Source organism: Apus apus, chromosome Z, assembly GCF_020740795.1.
Source record: "Apus apus isolate bApuApu2 chromosome Z, bApuApu2.pri.cur, whole genome shotgun sequence".
Taxonomy (NCBI): domain Eukaryota; kingdom Metazoa; phylum Chordata; class Aves; order Apodiformes; family Apodidae; genus Apus; species Apus apus.
Window position 1 is genome coordinate 43,814,175 of NC_067312.1, and position 21,058 is coordinate 43,835,232.

The 21,058-nt window shown below is 40.6% G+C and overlaps 1 protein-coding gene and 1 long non-coding RNA gene across 4 annotated transcripts; one reads left to right on the forward strand and one right to left on the reverse strand.

Annotated features, from left to right (window-relative positions):
- Nucleotides 1-749: 749 nt before the first annotated feature.
- LOC127395617 (uncharacterized) lies at nt 750-3,862 on the reverse strand. Its single transcript, XR_007891831.1, has 2 exons — nt 3,440-3,862; nt 750-2,485 (listed from the first exon to the last, which is right to left on the reverse strand). It is a non-coding gene; the product is annotated as an uncharacterized LOC127395617 (long non-coding RNA).
- Nucleotides 3,863-4,073: 211 nt separating this feature from the next.
- On the forward strand, nt 4,074-17,985 carry NFIL3 (nuclear factor, interleukin 3 regulated). Of its 3 annotated transcripts, XM_051642790.1 has the most exons (3): nt 4,074-4,262; nt 4,752-5,091; nt 13,990-17,985. In XM_051642790.1, exon 3 carries the CDS (start codon nt 14,179-14,181, stop codon nt 15,553-15,555), a length of 1,377 nt encoding a protein of 458 aa, XP_051498750.1. In that variant the 5' UTR covers nt 4,074-4,262; nt 4,752-5,091; nt 13,990-14,178; the 3' UTR covers nt 15,556-17,985. The 3 variants fall into 3 exon arrangements, with proteins under 3 accessions (XP_051498750.1, XP_051498749.1, XP_051498751.1); XM_051642789.1 differs by lacking the exon at nt 4,752-5,091; XM_051642791.1 differs by lacking the exons at nt 4,074-4,262; nt 4,752-5,091 and adding an exon at nt 5,333-5,349.
- Nucleotides 17,986-21,058: the final 3,073 nt, after the last annotated feature.

A 21,058-nucleotide genomic window follows, 5' to 3' on the forward strand; every position in this document is an offset into this window, starting at 1 on the left:
CATATATACTATACACCTCATAAAATGGTGCATTTTCACATTCAAGAGGGCTTTCCAGTGATTTTTTTTCAATCTAATCTTGAAAATGAATGGTGATACATGTTTCTGCTTTCTACAGTATTGGCAGCACTACCTCATAGTTTCAGTAACAGTAAGGCTAAATGCATTAGCGGCATATGTGTTCATTAATTCAAAGAACATTTTTGAAAACACTTTTATGTCTTTGTGTTTAAAATATTCATGTGAAATCAGATGCTTCCTTCTGTTCTGAAGATATTATTGTTCCCTAGATTGTATCTGAATCTAAGAAGGGTTACATTCTAGCAGATCTGCAGTCAGAATTGCTATCTGTGTCCTAAGACACGGGACATTTTTGTTTGCTTTTAGACTAATTTAAAATACTTTAACACCTTACTTTTGTGTTTTACCTTGTAGCTTCGCTGGAGAATATGAAAGCCACTCATAGTCATTGAATTTGCATTTGCACTTCTATTTCATGTGAAGGTTATGAATGATCCATTAATCTTAAGTTGGCTGTTGCAGTGCAAAATATCATGTAAATTTTCTTTGTTTAGTCCATGCACTTATTGTGCAATTTCTGGTGTTTCTTCACATTTAACTGCTCCAATAAACATTGCTTCACTTATGTCTGTCTGAGTTACAATGTGAACATCTATTTCTTTTGGGTTTACTTTTAGCAAGAGTATATTGCAGCACAAATATTTTTCCAGTACAGTTTGCACAAATGATCCCAGACACATAGAAATATTTTTATTAATACTTTAAACTGTAGTCAAATGACTTCCTTTAACGTATTTTATTTCTGGCATTTATCTTTACAAAATCACAGCATCATCTATTTTACGAAAACTTTCACTGCTACTCATTTTGAAGGGGAAGCTCTAGAGGCCTTGGTTACTATGAAGCTTTTCTGAGCACTCATCACATTAAGTATATAAAAGATTGGTGAATACAGTCTTCTGTGATTGCTTTGTTAGGGATTAAACCTCCTACAAAGAATGTAATGCAAGGAAAGCAAGGATTATAGCAGAAGTCACCACATCTTCAATTAATTCCAGCATGTATGCATATACACACATTTAAGAAACACAAATATATACAAAGATGTTGAATAGATCATAATCTTAAAGAGTATTCTATTACTTTGCTTCAAACTGTCTGTTATTTCAGTTACTATGTTGCACTGTTTGTGGACTTTAACAAAGTAAGGAATTAAAGCCTCTCCTCTTTGGAGGCACTGGGACCTTTACTGTGGAATTCAACTGACTCTGAATTTCAGGCTGCGTCATACTAAAGCTTGTATTACAGAGGGCCCAAGAGGAGTGGACACAAGCGAATGCAAAGGAGTAAATCAATGCTAGAGATGACAGACATTACTTCTGTTATGTTTTTGTTACTTACTTCTCAAATGCCACTTTTCAGTATCCTCCATGTAGTACTATAACTCAGTATAGGCTCAGCAATACTCCTTAAACCAAAATCAGAGGTAGCATTAAGAGGGTTCAAGTCATGTAGTAATAAATATAGATTAATCTAAAGGAGTTGGAAGTTCCTGAAAGCCTTCCACTCCCTTTGTGCAGAATGCTAGCTATGAGTTTTATCCATGCTATTTTTTTCTGTACCTCAGGAAAAGAGGAAAAATTATGATTATGTTCCTTCAGCCACATGAGTACTCAGCCCTGTATTTCTCCTTACCCTTAGGTAAAGGATCTTGATGTAGAAGGTTCTTGTCTCTCCTGACCACAGAGTACAAGTAATGTGAAATACAGAAAGTATCTTTGCAAGTACTGTGGAAGAAAAATCAGGTCTGGGTGTATGGCTGATTATAATTTATAAGAAACATATAAGCAAATAGGTGACCAAACTTCATCTGGAATATTATTTCCAGGACTGTTCACCCAAAGAGGAATTTATTGCCTCAAAGACTTCTTTCTGTATTTCAAGAATCCAAGTTATTAATGCAGTCTTGAGTTACTGCATTTACTTTTTCTAGCTATGTGATTTATCACAAGTATTTTCCATTGTGAAAATGGCAGGTACCCTTCCATTTAAAAAATTGCCTTAAGTTTTGGAATTTACATTCATTTTTGACAGTCCTGAGAACTCCCAGTGCATCTTATTAGTACAATACACATAGCATGGGACATAATGTGTGCTGCATACGCTTCCTTGCATAGGTTCTCTAGCGTGCCTAAGGCCTTAAGTAGACCACCAGTATTCAGGAGCAAGTTGGTCTTCAAGCTCATTGCTAGAGCTCACACCTGACATTTCTAGTAGCATGTTGACTGCATCTTTATGTGTGTGCATATCCACTGGCAAGAGGAAGGTGGGCAAAAAAAAAAAAAAGCTTGTGAAGCTCCCAGCTGGAGGCAATGGTTGATCTCTTGGGCTAAGGCTGGTTTTAAGTCCCCTTCTTAGTCATGGCAGGCTCTGAGGTCTGTTACAATTAACAAGACTCCATATCCTAGATATTAGAAACAGGGAAGAAAGAGAGGAAAGCAATGACAATAAAGGTTATTAGACTTGCATAGTAATCTGACAAGATACACAGAAAATAATTTAAAGCATTTAGATTTACTGTGGATTGTATGGGTGTGATTGAAGATCAAGGGCTGAAATAAATAAAAAAAGCATTCAGTGAATTATTCTGGTGTCTGAATTGCTTTCTGTTGGGTTTATTTCACTCCAGAGGGCTATATCTCTTGAGATATAAATACGTAATGACAGAGTAATATAATTGGGCTATGTTAACGAGGACTGCACTATTCTGCTAAGTGTTTAGCAGAACGAAATCAAGGAATCACACCTGTTCTGGAACTAGGATTTAATATATTTTCTGCTGCCTCCATAAATTTTACTTGTGAAGGAAAAAAGAGATGGCGTGACCAACCTTCAAGGAAAAACTTGAGGAAGATACATATCGCTCACTTAACCAAACGTGTACATTCAAACACATTCTGAGGGGAGAACTGGATTTCCTACTGGCCATTTATGATTTTCTAAAGCGGAGGTTAAACAAGGCTCAAACCAGCACCAGACTGTCTAACTGAATCTCCGCTCTTTGCGACGCCCTGCCCAGACAAGTAGGGCTTGAAGCTGCGGGAGGGATGGGACGGCAGGCAGCGCCGGGAGGGCGAGCTTCAAAACATGTTCCCCCTTCACAGCAGCGTTTCAGCGCTGCCGCCTCCGGGCGAGGGCAAAGATTAAGCCAGCGGAAGAAATACTGTCAAAATCCTTCACTCTTGACGATCAGAGAAAGCAAGCAGCGGCCGTGCCGCGCAGGGAAAGCCTCGCAGCCCGCGATACGAAGCGCTGAGAGGCTTCCCGGCAGGACGCACGCCCAGCGCGGAGCCTGGCCACCGCCAGCAGGTTCCTTCGCCCCTTCTGTTTTTCTCCTCCCTTTTACGGTTATAATTACCATTTTCCGCGACTCAAAAGCCGAAGCACGATCCACCGGCGGATTACCCGTCTGCGTGGTTAGGCGGCAGGTACGTGCCTCAGGAGCACGGCTTCCGGGTCTTGCGCAATTGCTTGGAAAGGACAACGCTCCCGTCGGGGCCGAGGGTTTGGTTTTTACACGCCGTACAGATACCACTTGATGACGCCACACACCAAGGCAGCGGTAAGGCTGGGAGAGACGCCGCGCTCCGGTCCCTCCTCAGCGAGGGCGGCAGCGCTCAGTCCCCGCCGCGGCGGCTGCGCCTGTGCGGCGGCTGCGTGTGCGGCGGCTGCGGAGGCTGCGCGTGTGCGGAGGCTGCGGAGGCTGCGATGGCAGCGCCGCCCCGCGCGCTGCCGCCGGGCGCCACGGCAATTACGTAAGTGCCGGCGCCCCCCGCGCCGCTCCCCGTTCCCCCGCCCCAGCCCCCGCGCTGCCCCCCGCCCCATCGCTGGTTATGCAATCACCAGCACACAGACCTACTGTCCCGCACACCGCCCCGCGCCCCGCCCCGCCCCGCCCCCGCCGGTTCCCATTGGCAGGCCTCCGGCGGCGCCCGGCGCCGATTGGGGCGGCGTCCCCGCCAGTCACGGCGCGGCGCGGCTGGCATGCGGGCTATGAGCCCCGCGCCGCGCAGCCTTGACCTACTAACACACATCCCTCCGCGCCGCCGCACGCTCCCGGCCGCCTCCCTCCCGGCCGCCTCTCTGCTGGCTGCACAGCGCAGCCCCGCATCACGCCACCGCTCGCCTCGCCTCGCCCGCGGCCCGGCGTGGGATGCTCGGCGCCTCGCCTTGCGCTGCAGGTACGAAGCCGCGCGTACGTGCGTGGAGCGGTGCGCGGTCTGAAGTTCGGGTGTTCGCCCGGGTTGTGGCGCCGGCCGCGCCTCGCTGCGGGCGGCTGTTACATAACGCGAGCCCAGACGGCTCCGGCTGCCGCCGAGCGGGGAGGGGTCCGCCGGGTGGGTCGGCTCTGCGCGCTGGTGGGTGGGTCGGTGGAGGGCTCGCGGCGCCGGAGGCTGCCCCTTAGATGCCCGCCGCAGGCTTTCCCTGGCGGCGGCGCTCGTTCCTGGCCTGCTGCCCTACGCCCCGATTCTCACCATGGTGAGCCCGGGGCCGCGCCGCCGGGGCTGCTCTCCCGCGTTGCATAATGTGCCGGCGGGGAGCGGGCTGCCTCCGCCGCGTGGAGCGGAGCTCTGGCTCCGAGCGCCAGCCCTGCGCCTCGGCCCCACAGCCGCCGGGAGCTGAGTGCCGCCGTAATGCGGGAGCCTGACGGCGAGACCTCTCTTTTCCAGCGCGCCGAGGGGATGTTGCCCGTAGACGAGCAGGTTTGATGGCAGCTGCCCGGCCCTCTCCTCTCGCCTTACGGGGCTGCGTTTTTTTTCAGTCCCTTTCGTCACTTCAGTCGCTGTTTTTCAGGCGCCGCGGGACCCATCGCATAATAGTTCCTGGAAATGTTGCATTATGTAACCAGAGAATTTGCTGGCAGCTGGGCTGGGAAGAGGGAGCTAATTATGCGATTTTATAATCTCGCTACAAAGAAACTAGGACAATCTCTCCCTGCAAAACGCCCCAAAACCCGTAACTGTTACAGATTTTGTTGAAGTGCTTTTAATAAGGGAAGTAGACAACTGGGTAAGTGGGGAGGCCAGGCGCCCTCGCCTGCTGCGTGCCGGGTGCCTTAGAACGAGATTTGTCTTGGTCTATATTTAGCTCCATCGCATTTTAGCAATTGTGGCTTCGTGTTCTATTTCGGGTCTTTTCTCCAGAGCTGTGCGTGTAGACGTTCGAGGCCATTTGCTCGGATTTTTAACCCCGCGTCTTCCGAGACGTTTTGATAAGGCTGTATTTTTAGGAAAGGCATTTCGCCCAGACGCTGAGCCATCCTCTCCGGTACGGGCTTTCACTTGCCGTTTCTTTTTCTTTTTTTAATTAAAAAAAATAATAAAAAATGGGGCGGGGGGTGTGAGGCGGAGGGGAGCGGCAGGGAACGTCCAGATTAGGGGAGAAAGGCATTTACGCGCTGTCAGCCGCGCCGGAGGACGGCGGTAGTGCCGTCCCTCCCGTGTCCCGAGTGCTGCGGCGGGCTGGGGGCAGGTGCCTCCGGCCCCCGGGAGCAGCGGCATCGGGCCTTTGGGGCAGCCGCCAGTACCGCAAGTAGGTCAGTGTGACAGATCCGGCGGGGAGCGGAGCCGCTACGCGGAGCCTGATCCCGCGCCCGGGCTTACACCCTGCCGGGCCGGGCCGGGCCGGGCCCGGAGGTCGCCGTCTCCTCGACGGCAGTTGGGAGCCGTTGGCGGCCGCTGGGGTGCGGCGGCCGCGCGGCGGCGGGCGAGCGAGGGCTGGGGGCGCTGCCGCTCCCCGTTCAGCCCTTTGTTCTGGGCTGGGGCGGCGGCGGATTGGGGGGGGAGCGGTTGATAGTACCGGAGCCGTGTTGAGGGGGGAGCGGGCCGGGCGCCATGAGCCGCCGGTCACGCAGAGGACTGCCAGGCCGAGTCGTACAGCCTTTGTGGCGGCCCCTTATTGCGCCCTGCGGAGTGTCCGCACCCTCCGGCCTGGGTTCCCCCTTGCCCGACCGTTGCCGGCAAGCAGAGCGCACCATACAAAGCCGCCACCCCTCGCGCTGCCGCTGCCTCCCCGCCCCGCGGGCGGGGTTGAGGCTCGGAGGTAGGCATGAGGTAGCATAGCACACCCCCCCCAACTCCCTTCAACCCAGTATTTTCGGCTTTCCCTTTACGTAACGAAAAAAAACCAACAAAAAAATGGCCATTGCCTAATTCTGTTATTTTGCCAAGTCACTTTGGTTTTTCAGTGGGAAGAGCTGAGGCTGAACGTCCTGTTCTCGGGGGTCAGCTTTTGTTCCGTCCTCCGCTGGAGCATAACTTGAAAGTTCGTGGTGTTAATTTGGCTTTCAAGGGGAGGTGATTTTTGTGTGTGACCGAACCCATACGCTTAAGTAGACAAAACCAACATCACTGTGCTTGTAACCAAAACCTCTGAAGTCCAAACTCAGTAGGCCAGCCACTGTCTTTATGTTCAGTGTACCTGCTTTATGTAGTAGCAGAAAAGTATTTTAAAAATGTGATATTCTTGATAGCATGCATAAACTTTCCTGCTACTTGATTGTCGAGGTCACAGCTTTGATTATGAAGTTGTCTTGGAGTTAATGTTGTGTTTAAAACAATCCTTTTTTTTATCATCTTGTCTCTGTGACTTGAATGATTGCACTCGGATCCATTGTGTTCACTCCTGTATGTGCAACCTACTTTGACTTATCTTTGCCCTCCTCAGTAATTAATGCAATCCAGAGCCTCATATAAAATACTGCACCTCTTTTACAGCCCTTATTCAACAAAAATGTTGACTTTGATGGGAAAGTTGAATGAATAAATATGTGCGGTTTGGCCCAAAGACCTGGTGTAAGCCAAGTTCCAGGATTACTGATTACAGATCCTTAATATCATTTGTAACAGTTTTTGTTACAGATCTTCTTGCATTACAGATGTCTTTGACTGCTGAAGTGCTAACTTTCTTAACACTCTTTAGAATTATTGCCTCTACTTTAAATTTTAATTGATTTTATATTTTTAACTCATCTTCCAAAGTTCTCTTAACTAGCTTTTAAAATACCCAGCTTCCTGGATTTGTCTTCAAAGTCTCAAGTTTCTGCTGTGTTTTTGTTTTTGTGGTTTTCATTTGGTTTGGCTTCTTATTTTAAGGGAACTGATCTGAAAAGTGTCAAAACGCGTAGTCTTCCCATGAGCAATGTGAACTTATATGACCTCCTCACAGCTTATCTCACCCTAAGAAGGAGCAGTATTTGCCATGCTTTGGCCAAAACTTGCAGAACATGCAGAGGTTCTTTCTATTGCAATCAAGTCTAAATAGAGTCTGTGAAAAATATCAGTACCATGCTGCTTTTTCCACTCCTTTATCTTTAAATAAAACTCGTAAATAAGCCTTTAGCTCATTTTAAATTTACTTATTTTAACAAATAGTTATGCGAACTATCCTTAAGCAATAGTTTGTTTCCAGACAGCAATCTCACTGCTGTTATAACATCACTATGATGCAATAATACGAACAATAAAATCCTCTGTTTGAGTCTTATTACGCACTGTTAAGCAATGCATCTGACTCATCAGCTTAACTGACTCTTCTAAGTGACCTTGCCATGATCATTACAGCCAGTTATGAGATATAAATGTGCTTAGGGTATGTAATAGAAAAAAAATGCAAATAGTTGGCCAATTCCTGCAATCTGTTCTAAAAGAAGATGACATTTGATTTCCATGTTACAGTATTTTACAGTGTTTAAAAATACTTTTAAAAACCTGTGGGTTTTTTTATTATTATTATTAAAAAAGTGAGTGTATGTAACTGCCTAATGCTGATGCCAAGCACAGTTGTCAAAATAAGATTGTGTAAACAAGGGCATACTTGAACTCGACTCAAAATGTGATGGAAGCGACATTCTTAAAAAATTGTTGTATTAAATTATTAAGACCTCCTTAGTTATCCTGTTATTTTCCTAATCCACATATTGAGTTAGCATACTATGAGACTGAATCTGGTAACAGACACTGCACAAATCTATATTCTATCAAAAAGAATGCCTTATTTTAGATTGTTGTGTTGTGTTTTTTTTTTCTCTTTCTTGAGTTGCTCCATCTTGGTGTAGTTTTCAGTCTGTCATGAAGTATCTTAATAATTAACCAGCTTTTGCCACAGAGGTGGCTGCACAGCAGTTAGCACTGTAGGAGTCACCTTGTCTTATGAGTAGAACACAACACAATAGAAAAACCAGTATTCATGATGGGCAGTGGTCTTCCTGCCTGGACCCTCTTTCAGAATTGAACCTCTAAAGACTGCTGTTTCTCCATTCTGTTTGCAGTGAGTGGTAGATACCAATATTTTGCAGGCGATGTTTGTTTTACATATTTGTACTTCAGTTGTTATATAACAAGATGCATGTTTAGAGAATCATTTGGGATTAATTGACATAATTCTGCTGCCTTTAAATAGCACTATATAAATTTAGGTCAGCTGAAGGTCTGGCTCATGCTTGGCATTTTAAGAACACAGACCAATAACAGCAAGACATTTTTATCAGAATAATTAACAATTGATTTTCTGATTGTTTTTGTTGTTTTGTTGGGGTTTTGTGTGTGTGTTTTTTTTACGGTTTTCAACTAAGGGAAAGCTAAGATTGTATTTCCAGGGCTTTGTTACTATTAAGTTACAGCTTTTTACAGTCCAGTGTTTTCTGTTGTCAAGCAGCTATTGAATTGAGGGGAAGTCATAGCAGTGTATCTTCAGTAACTTGTTCCTATGTGGGGTTTATTAAAAATACTGGAAAGGGATGTGATATTTAAAATAGCATGATTTATATACACATCTAGATTACAAACATGTAATTATATATTTATACAAGTTATAGATACCATTCCTTTGTTTCTCAGTTTCAAAGTTTTTCCTGGTGCTTTGAGTAACAGTCTTAGAATTGGTTTCAAGCACACACACCTCCTCCCCACCCCCTTAAATAAGAGCACTAAACAGCTAGTTTTGGAAAAATTAAACACTGATAATCATACTACCTTCTTAAGAAAATGGAAGAAAATATAGGTCAAATTTGCACCTGTTAACCTTGACTAACCTTTTGGAGCAACAGCTACCTTTAACGTATGTTTCATGCTCTCCAAATAATAATTTTATTTGCATAATATGTGTAATTTAACTTTGGGAAACAGGCTATACTTTAATGAGTTAATTTGTAGTTATTAAGATAAACAGTATCTTAAGTAATTTGCGTAACAACTAAAGCCTTTTGTAAAAATTACACATGACAGCGACTTTCTGTGTACAACTTGGAGTTGGCTGCATGAAAATGCTAGTGTTCCAAGTTCCGTGATAATTTTAATGGTTTTTTGACAGTTGATTGAAAAGTGTTGTAATTTTATTTTTTTTTTATGTTCCAAATGGACTATATTGCATAGACATCTCCCATTTTTTTTTCTTCCAATGAGATGATCAACATTTTAGGAAAAATGGGTCATCCTGTATAAAGCTATCATCATCAGTGTCCCACTGACCTAATTACACATTGATCCTGAAACTGTGAGCACTGAAGATGCCCATGAAGTTGTAAGAAAAGCAAACTGTGTACAGGATCAATAGTTTTGTATTGCTCCATGCTGTTGTTATGGATTCATGGTCTATATGAGTGCAACTTTATAATGACAGTAATTGGCAATAACATATGTATTGTAAATGCTTTCCCCTTTGCGACTATGGATAGCCTGTCCATCATAGTCTAAAATGCAGTCACCTATGTTTTTTTTCCAGAAAGTTTGAACTCCATTTGCTCTACTTTGCATAGACCCTCTTACCTTCAAATCTCTCCTAGGGGTAATACCACTCTTCAGTGGAGCCAGCACTAGATCTTTTCTTCAACAGGACATAGTTTTACTAACAGTGCTAGATAAAATGCAAGAAAAAAGTGTGTTGAAGGATTTTAGTGGAGGTTGAAATGGAACCTCATCCTCTGTTGGCAAGGATTTCTGATTTATGATAGAGGTTCACAATTTTTTGGGATATTTTTTGTCTGTGAGAAACAGCAGAGGTAGAGTGGCTCCAAAGTACTTCAGGACTGTTTAGGCAGGCTCTGTATTCAGCATCAAAACTTAAACTCACTCTCCTGCCCTGCATGTGTGATGAGGGTGATATTATTTTTCTGTACCTCATGAAAGTCTCAAGACTGAGCAACTGTTTTTAAAGCACTTTGAAGATAAAGTGCAAACTATACTCATTTTTTTGAATATGGAATGCAAACTGGTCATTTTGGTATCTCTGAGCAGGTTCTATACCAACTCTTCTGGTATGTAGATAGAGTTTCAGAATAGTTAACCTGTGACAGAAAGGTAGCAGTAGTATAATTATTGATACAGATGCAAAACATGGACAACAATAACTATAGATACACACAGATACGTTCAAATAAGTTTTTCTGCAGTTTGCCAGATAGTACTGATAGTAATAAAGGCATGGTTCTTTTCTAAAAAATGAACTTGTACTTAGCTGTTATTTTCCATTTTTGAAGGACAGAGGATTTTTTTGATGCATGGTGATACAAAAGCAAATAGTGTTTGAGCATCCAGCTGCTCAAAATTGGATATGATTTAGTTTCATTGAGTCACTGTTAAAATGTTAGAACAATAGAATTAAGCAGTTATCTCATTCTAGGACATGTTTGAAATTAGACATGGAGATGGCACAAATTATTTTGCAAAATATAAATAATTATATGCAGGTTCTTTGTGGGGAAACATGCACCTGGGGAGGTCCATGTGCATTCTCCAAGCCAGAAATGAGTTATGTAATTACAAAAAGAGACAGAGGAAAGTTTGTGCCTCTGTCCTTCAGCCTTTAGAAACATCTCTGTTATTACAGTGTGCATAGATGAATCCACAGGATCAGATCCTTAATGAACAATTTTGATGCAATCAGATCACTTAAGTATTTTTTTTTTCTTATGTCTGTGGATAAATTAACTTTTCATTATTTCTCAATAACATGAGTTGTATACAACAGTGTCATTAATACTTGGATCTGGGATTGTATCTTGCTTGTACTGAAGCCAATGGCAAAATTGCTATGGGAGCAAAACGGGATTTGTAATTAATTTAATAGGGTTGAATGTTAACATGTTGTTGAATTGGCACTGAATGCCATTAATGTCAACCAACAAAAAATCTTTAACAATTACTAAAGTAAGGCAGTATTAAAAGTTGGTTTTATAACACTTTATGAGAGCATGATAAAGCAATTGAAAATTTAATCATAAGGGAAAGTATTGGATATCTGAAATATAGTCACAGGAATCATTACAGCTCATTAATTTATGTGTAAATACTGATGGTTACCAGTGGAATTAGAAAATGCAAGTGAAGAAGTGAAATGGATGGTTTCACTGAAGGCATTTTGCCATTATCATCAGATGGAATTTAATTTGTTTACAGTCTCAGCATTTGGCTGATTGACATGGAAAAGTATTAAACTCTGGTTACCATGATAAAAGTGCTCCAGGGAGATGTGGATAGAGCTGAAGTTTTATTGTTGTTGTGTTAGTTCACTAAAGTGATGGTATTAGAACTAACTACAAAAATAGTAATCCAGTAAGACCATGTCATCAGGTTACACATCTCTCTTGACAGCTTTGCTGATGGACTCTGGCACAGAGTGAAGTGAAGTACTGCATGCAAAATCGTGGTCATTTTGATACACCATTAATGCATTTGCTGTAGAGTTGCATGCTATTTACGTTCTGTCTATTTATGCCAGAAATAATGTGTACAGGAGGGAAACTGGCCAAAACAGGAGTTACCAGTGTTACAGAGAGCAGGTTGTACACTGCAATGGCTCAAACTGCAGAAGTCCTATGGAACAGTGGACATGAACTCTGCAGGATGTTGAGTTGTTAGGAGCAGCAGCTCAGTGCCAATGTTAGGCTGCAAGAGATTGTATTTGGATATGCAGTTGAGTTTTGACTAGTACATAGGCTGTCATACTGATGAACTATGGCATTAGTCTACATTCTTTTAGGAAAAAAACCCAAACCAGCAACTATTACTGTTATTACTGTTATTATTATTTTATGCTGTGTTCAATAATGATTATTTTTTTTTAAGTATTGGGTTACAGTAGTTTTAAAATGGGATACATATTCATTTAACCATTGGTCACATGTAGCAGTGAAATGGACAGAATAGCCGTACAACTTCAACAAGTCAAATTATACTGAATGTTTGGACGAACTGATTTTGCTTTGTTTAGGGCCTTGTTTCTGGTTTTAAACCTGGTCTAGCTCCTATTTAACTTGACAAAAAACTCCCTTTGACTCCAGTTTGCATTTTGGATAAGTGTCTAACTGCATAATTTCTTGTATATTAGAGATACATTTCTCCTTTACAAACATGGCAATTTTTGGTGCTGCTTTTGAACTAAAATAGTAGATGCTGTCCTTGGTATGACTGGCTTCTAGCTCTATTGTCCATGAAGGTTATATTAGTGAAGACAAATAGTTACATGTCAGTAATTAACCACAGATTTTATGAAATTCTACCTAACTGTTCTATTAAATGTTTTAATTTTTCATGACAGAATTGGCATGGTTTGATGGAACAGAACCCAGTTTGAAACCTGAGTCTTTACGACCTTCCTTAATTGCTACTACATCACTCACTACTCTTTGCCTTCTGGAAAAGACAAGAGAAACTGGCAGAATACAATTAATTAATTGTGCTATGACTTTCCCAACTGATAATGTTAAAATTACTTAAATTAGTAATTGTAAAAACATTTCCAATAAATAGTGACATTAATCTGAAGTGTTTGGGTTTTATTTTTGTTTAATGTTATACAGGCAAGAATCACTGCTGATTCAATAGCTCGTTCTAAAAGCACTTGGCATACTACATTTGTTATACCAGGAACATGACTGAATGTGGAAAATGAGATATTGAGAAGTCATGATCAAGACCAAATTAACTTCTAAGAATATTTTTGCATTAAGAGGGACAAAATAAAACAAAGGGCAATTTATATGCTAAGTTCAAATTTAATGATTGAAATACCTGAAGGTAAGGGTGAATCTAGTTCTACTTTGTTAATGGCAAGACTTTAAGATCTAAACCTCCAGTTTAATGCAAACACTTTTCGAAAGGTGCAGACGACTCAATGGTATTAATCTTTACTTTGACGTTGTAAGACAGTATTTTTCAAATGCAAATTGTGAATTAAATTTGTTTCTCTGGTGTATTTTTCAGGACTGATTTTGAAGGTTTTTTTTGTAAGAGACAACAAAACCAAATTTTTTTGCTTGACAATATTTTTTCAAGTTAGGTATTTCCCCAAATTATGTTAATGCATTGATCAAAAAGGCATTTTCAAATTCCAAGTGTGTGTATAAACATTTGCATACAGATAGATACATATCTGTATATATATTTTTATAGAATGTAAACCCAATAATTAAATGTTTAATAGCTTTCATAAATAGTGCTATTATTTTAAGGCAATAGAAAGCACTCCAGCTTCTCCAAATCAGCTTATGTTATTTTTAATCCATGAAGAACCCATTTCTAAGTCACACACCACAGCTGTTTTTAGAAGAGATGCTTTAATGTGGAAGAGCAAGATACTTTCCAGTGCTGCTCATCAACATGCCTGGTATCCTACAGTATTAAGTGTTGGAAGTTTAGGTTGGTGAGTGATCTCATGGGAAGTTCTGCGACAGCTTTACTGTAGGATCAAAACTCAAATTTTTTAAATTTTATTTTTCCATGGATCATAGAAACAAACCTGCCACCTAGGTATGATAAAACTTAAAACTGAAATGACTGATATTCTGAGCTTTCTTTGTATTATGTCAGGTTTAATGAACCAAATGCCAGTCTAAGCTTTTTATCAAATCTACTTTTACATGCTCTGAACCAGCAATTTGTAAATAGTAATTATATTCTCTGTTTATTCCAGGTTTTTAAGAAGATTCCTATTGCCTTTGCCAAGAAAATTGGTTCGAGACACTTCTGTCTTAGAATATGAAAGAAAAGGAAGAATGTGCGTGGATTTAAAATTACTGTATTTATCAAGTTGTGGAGTGAGAAGTACCACAGAAACAGCTAGTTCTGTTGTTCATTGTACATCTACTACAAATTGTTTCTGATGCAGCTGAGAAAAATGCAGACCCTTAAAAAGGAAAACAGACCAGTTGACACAAGTAGCAATGTGGACAAAATCATGGTACTTAAGTCTACTGTAGCAGAAGTGTCTGAAGAATTGTCTACAAATGAAGATACACTACTTATTGAAGCAAGTAGTGGAAAAAGCAAATCTTCAGCTTGTCGGAGAAAGCGAGAATTCATTCCAGATGAAAAGAAAGATGCTATGTATTGGGAGAAGAGGCGTAAAAATAATGAAGCTGCCAAAAGATCTCGTGAAAAACGACGACTGAATGACCTTGTCTTAGAGAACAAACTAATTGCACTGGGAGAAGAGAATGCCACTTTGAAGGCGGAGCTGCTTTCATTGAAGCTAAAGTTCGGTTTAATTAGTTCTGCAGCCTATGCCCAAGAGATACAGAAACTCAGTAGCTCAACAACTGTGTATTTCCAAGACTATCAGAGTTCCAAATCAAGTATTAACTCATTTGTAGATGAACATGAACCATCTATAGTTGGTAGCAGTTGTATTTCTGTCATTAAACATTCTCCTCAAAGCTCAATGTCTGATGTGTCTGAAATATCATCCGTAGAGCATACTCAACCAACCCGCATACAAAGCAGCTGCAGAAGTCCTGAAAATAAGTTCCAGATTATAAAACAGGAGCCCATGGAAATAGAGAGAGAGCCAAGAGATGACAGAGGTTCATATAAGGCATCCATATATCCAAACTACATGGGAGCTACCTTTAACGTGTATTCACATTCTCCTCCTCTTTTGCAAGTTAATAGGTCCTCCAGTAATTCCCCCAGAACTTCAGAAACTGATGATGGTGTAGTTGGAAAGTCATCTGATGGAGAAGATGAGCAGCAGGTTCCTAAGGGTCCAATCCATTCCCCAGTTGAACATAAAAATGCCCATGCAACAGTTAAAGTTCCAGAAGTGAATTCTTCAGCCTTGCCTCACAAGCTTCGAATTAAAGCCAAAGCCATGCAAGTTAAAGTGGAAGCAATGGATAATGACTATGATGCAACACAGAAATTGTCATCACCCATTGTCATGTCTTCAAAAAGACATTTTGAGCTTGAAAAACATGGTGCACAAAACTTGGTGCATTCATCTCACACTCCTTTCTCGGTTCAAGTGACTAACATCCAGGACTGGTCACTTAAACAGGAACTCTGGCATGAGAAGGAACTCAATTTAAAAATTCAGAGTGGTTGCAAAACAGGAGTTGTTGAAATAAAAGACAATATGTACAATGTCTCTGATTCAGAGAACCTGTATTTGAAGCAGGGCATAGCAAACTTGTCTGCAGAGGTTGCTTCACTTAAAAGACTTATAACTACACAACAAATCTCTGCATCAGACTCTGGTTAAGTTACTACTGATTAAAGGCTTACTGTTTTAAAGGGTGTCTTTTGCAGTAGATTAATATGTTTTGTATTATGCTGAATTTTCACTGGACTTGTGATGTCATTTCACTGTAATGTTCACATAATGTCTGATTGGTGTATTTTGTGCACAAATTATTATGAAGACTAGGTTGTGTTATGATCACCATGCCTTGTGTATAGTTAAGTAGCCTGTACAAAGGCTGTATATAGTGAAGTTTTTTTTCCTTTTTGTTCTCCTACTATAAAGTGTGCAAGTTACCAGTTACAATAAAATATTGGTGACAAACACAGAACATCTACTCCAGTTCAGTTGATTTTGTGAACTTGTAAATATTAAAAAATGGCTTTTTCTTACACTGTGCTCAACTTGACTTACTGGTTTGGTTTTTAAAGCCTAGCAACCAAATTACAGTTTCCAACAAGTATAATCCTTCTGGCCACCTTTTTCCTTAAAACATTTTTTTAGAAAAAAGTAGAAATAAAATTAATATTTATAAATTAAACAGTATCAATTTATAGCCTTATCCTTCTTTAACTTATTAGTAGAAGTTAACCAAAACCCACTCAAATTCTAACCTAGTAACTGATATCAATAACCTTTTTTCTCATTCTGTCTCAAATGAGACAGTAATGAGTTTCCTCAATGATTTATTGTGATGAACCGTTTTTTCAATACTATAACTTGGTGTTTTAGGTGAAATTGGTTAAGTTGGAATTGTGCATCTGCAAAGTTTTTAGAGCCTTGCAGTGACCGATTTGGACAACATTATCAAGAGGTGGCTTGTGTGTGCAAGGGATGCAGGAATAGAAATGTGCACAAAGGCTGTGCAAAAGTATGTCCCTCTTGCATATGATGGTTCTTTCCATGGCAGACCGTGGGACATGTTGTAAATGAAGGATAAGGCTACTGGATCTGTAAACTCTGAGCTCAACTAGGCAAAAATCTATAAAAGGGGCAAGCAATAGTAATAGCAGAATTAAATGAGATAATCTGCTATTTTAGTTCCCCATGTGGGACATAATGCAAGTATAAGTACAAAGTAAATCTTAACTACCAATTTTGCCTTGGTTTCAATGGCTAAGTGAACTGAACTGGAATCCCTTAGCTCACTACAGGGCATTTTGCAAGAACTTCTTTAATGTAAGACAGGGACTATGTGAAGAACTACACATCCAGATACTACTAGCCCCTTACAATTTATGGAGGTGATAAGTTCTTCACTTGGTGACTGGACAGGGCTGCAGTGCTCTTTGTCTTTGAGAAGAGCCATTGAACCATGGAGACCAGAATTGCATCACAAATCCTTGGTTTGGCTTACCAAAGTCTTAACGTTTTAAAATTAAAAAGAATTTATAAATAGAGCATAGACTTGGCACGTTCTTTTCATGGTACTTCCCCTTTCTTTTGCCATTCTAATAACTCAAACTAACAAATAAGCATTTTCAGAAAAGGCTTTTTATTAATTGCCATACTGTATAATGAATGGAACCTTTCCATAGACTTAAAATACTAATTAAGAAAACAGTATGTAGGTATTGGTTTTTAAATTCATACTTGACTTGAGTGAGAGGAAGTTTGTCAATTTTTTGGGGATATGAAGAGGAGTCTTGGTCACTCCTGAAAGCTCTGAAGCTTGGTCCAGCAGTCAAGGCAATAGCAAAACTCTCTGATGTCAGCAAGGCCAGGATTTGATTCTGTACCTTTTCAGGAGCTGATGATTCATAGTCATGCTCTGGGAGGACCTTGGCACAGAAATCACTGGTATTTTCTGAGCTTTTGAGCCTACTAACTGCTGTGCTGTATTTGTTGCATTCAGAGTTAATAAACTGTTATTCTTTTTTCATGCCTTAATAATACAATAGATCCCATAGCTGGGCTCTGTATGTATTTGGTAATTAATATAGATGACATTTCAATGTTACTGAAAATAAGCTCAGGATTATTGCATGAAATGTAAAAACTTGCATTGAATGATGGGGATATGAGACATGAGGCAGTGATTGCTGCTGTCTCTTGCTTGCTAAGCATCTTCTGTAAGCAACAATAAAATTCTTTAAATATTTTGCATTTTATTTATCACATGTAATGTGTTCAAGAAGAGGACTTAAATCTCTCAGTGTTGCCATCTGTGTAAGCCTAGATCTACTGGGTTTTTTCCCATTTCTTGTTGCAGTTGTTTGTCATAATGGAAGAATGTTGTCTTCTTTCTAGCTCATTATATATTTTGTGTATCTGTTTTGTGCAATTAATACTAAAAAGTAATGATGTAGTTAATTTGTTGAAGGATGTCATTGCAAGAAAGTTATAGCATGGAGCTTAGGAGCACAATCAGATGTTATTTATACTCCGTTTATACCTTAGTGTTATGCTTCATATGAAGAAAGAAATAAATAATTTGTCTTTTGTTCAAAACCAGATCAATTACCAGATTTTCTATTATACTCATTATCCCAATCCAACACAGAAGTGTTAGCTGCAGTTGATGACAAATCATCCTGAAGTTACTTCAAACATTAGCTGTAGAAATAGTATCTTCTACAGATGTAAAATTACAAAATGCAGGAGTATGGGTGGTACATACTAAGCCCGATTCTTGGCTGCAGTTGCAAACTGGCCAGGTGAAACTGTCAGATGCTCAGCTGCAGTAAATGTGGTGTAGGTGGCCTCACTCAGAGACCCTCAACCTCCTCACCCATCTTTAGCCTGCTTTACTTCAGGATGTGGTACTGGGAAAAAGGAAGAGTCACACTGACTGGGGGGAGGGAGAGAAATGTAGTGGGGCTCTGCTCATATTTTCGGCTGGCACATACTTGCATATGTATATGGCTGGAGGAGCTGGGGAACTGAATATCTGTGCCCTTCCAGCCTGCCTTCCCTGTGCTGTAGGAAACAAAATTAGCCTCCATGAAAAGAGTATCCTTGGCTGATCTACTAGCCTCTCCATTTGAGATCAGAAGATGGGTTTGAGCAAAAGATGGCCTTTATACCTAAGTGGATAGAAACTGGTATCACATCCTGCAATTTATAAAAACTCATATAAACTCAGTGATAAACTGACCAACATAAAACGTGGTGAAAGTGGGATATTTCCCATGTGAAAGATCATGGATTACTAGAAAATATCCAAAAAAATTACTAAAGTGTGCCTTCAAATTAGAATGTTAAGGAAGACCACAGATACTTGGAACTCCAGAGACTTATAAATTGTCATTTTTTATGGGAACATAGCGATTACCCAGCTAGATTAGTTTGGCTAGTCCCGAACACTACCTGTAAAAATCATTAGTATGAAGGACTTCATGCAAAGTTTTAAGAAAAGTTAATGGCAAATAACTTGATTAGTGTCACCGTTTGACTCAGGTTTGACAACAACGCTCTCGGTCCCCTCCCACCCAGGTAGGGAAGGAGAGACAGAAAAGAAAGAGAAACTACACAGCTTTAATTAAACACTAATGATATAAGAAAATATATATACGATTATATACAAATATGTTCAGGTATGTGCAAAAGCCTCTCACCTCCCCCCACCCCGAGCAACTCCCACAGCACTCTCCTTAGCTGTGAACAGTCCCAAGAAATTCCGGAGCTGCTGGAGAAAGCGGAGAGTGATGAGGGTCAGGAGAGCTCGAGCCTAAGGGCTGACGGTGATGGATGGACAGAGTCCTCCCTGGATGCCAGCCATGGGTGGAAGAGAAGGGAAGAAGAAGCAGGAAGGAAATTTTCTTCTGTGATTTTTCTTCTGACCTTTCTCTGAATATCTCTGGCCAATTTTGCTGTCTGTCTAACAGCCTTCTATGGAGGGGGGGTGTCCTATATGTCCCCATAGTGTCTGAGCTAGCAGAGTAAAGATATGACCTTGAAGACCCAGCAGTTACAAAAACATTCCTCTTTTACCAGCCTTAGTTGGAGCAGACTGGTGCTAGTTAAAAGAAAGCTTGCTGAAGAAATAAAAATCAGTAAAAGGAAAATTGACTTCTTCCTGGCTCAAACCAGGACAATTAGCAAGGTAAGTTTTTTTCCACTGACATCAAGTATTGGCTAGTCAACACTATGAAGTATGAGTATCAGGTTTTCTGTGAAATCTGGCTAACTTAATTATGTATAAACAAAGTAATATATCTTCATGTTGTATCAACACATATTTTGGTAGGTACAAATATTGAATGTGGATGTCTCCATGCATATACTGAGCCTGTACACCACGATTTTGCAAATCCACTCAACTTTCTGCTTTCAGTAAAACTTAGATACTGTGTGGGTTATATCTAAATTTATATATTCTGAATTTTTACATATTCTCTACAGCCAAATATCCCCTTCTTGAAGAATAGGAGACAGGTAACTGGAAATTCCTGATTAATTTATTATTTTGGATGTTTTCATTACAGCCCTTATGTATGTGACACTAAAAATGTTTATTCTCTGTAGAACTTAACAGAAACGTAAAGTTGCACTGTAAGCACATTTTTAAAGTTTTATTAAAATACCAACTTCTAAAAATATTTGTACATGCTAGTACATAAATATGCTGCTGAATATAGGCAGTGTACAATTAATTTAGCAGAAAACTCAGAGAATTCTAATATGGCCTTTGTTAACACCATATGGGTTTAAAAATAGTTTTACAGTTTATTGCACAATATGAGCTTTGTAATTACAAGAATACAACACCACAGTTTTTGGTATTTATTGCAGAAGAACAAATAGTACATGCTGTCCCATTACAGTGCCAAATTAAGAGTTAAAAATATGTGGCCAAATCCTGAGGCTTTTAACTCTGTTAGATTCTACTTTCCTTAATGAAGCAGACTTCTTATCTGTGAAGTAGGGGACTTACTCAAGATGAGTAACATTATCAAGACATAATCTTTACAGTTCACTCACGGCACAGACTCCTACTGATTATCTCTAAGGCTAACTCTTGTGACACAGTGATACGCAAGTCACTTAATTCGTATCACTGAAGTCATAAGGAACTTGCTCACGTGTGAAAGAGAAGGCACCCAGCATTTATTCAATGACAGCTCTAAAAGGACTTGCTGAATAAGGAGCAGAAGCTCAAAGTAGAGGAATAGTGTTCACTTGCTTGAAAACATCTGAAAACATTTGGTTTTATAGAATCATTAAGGTTGAAAGATGTTCAAGATCATCAAGTCCAACCGTAATCAAACTACCACAACCACTAAACTATATCCTGAAGCGCCACATGTAAATGCTTCTTGAATACTTCCAGGGATGGTGACACCACCACCTCTCTGGGCAGAACCCAAAAATATAGCATGAATGCATCTATATATATGTGATTTGACCATCTACTACCTCTGTGCCAAACCAAATGGCCATGACTAAAATTACGGTAATTCCTCCTCCTTAGAGACTATGGAGCTCCACAAGCAGAAGTGCTTGGGAGACCAAATGCAGGGCCTGTAACCCTGACATTATTTTGTGTGGGTTTTAATCTTCTACATGGAAACATCCTTCCTTC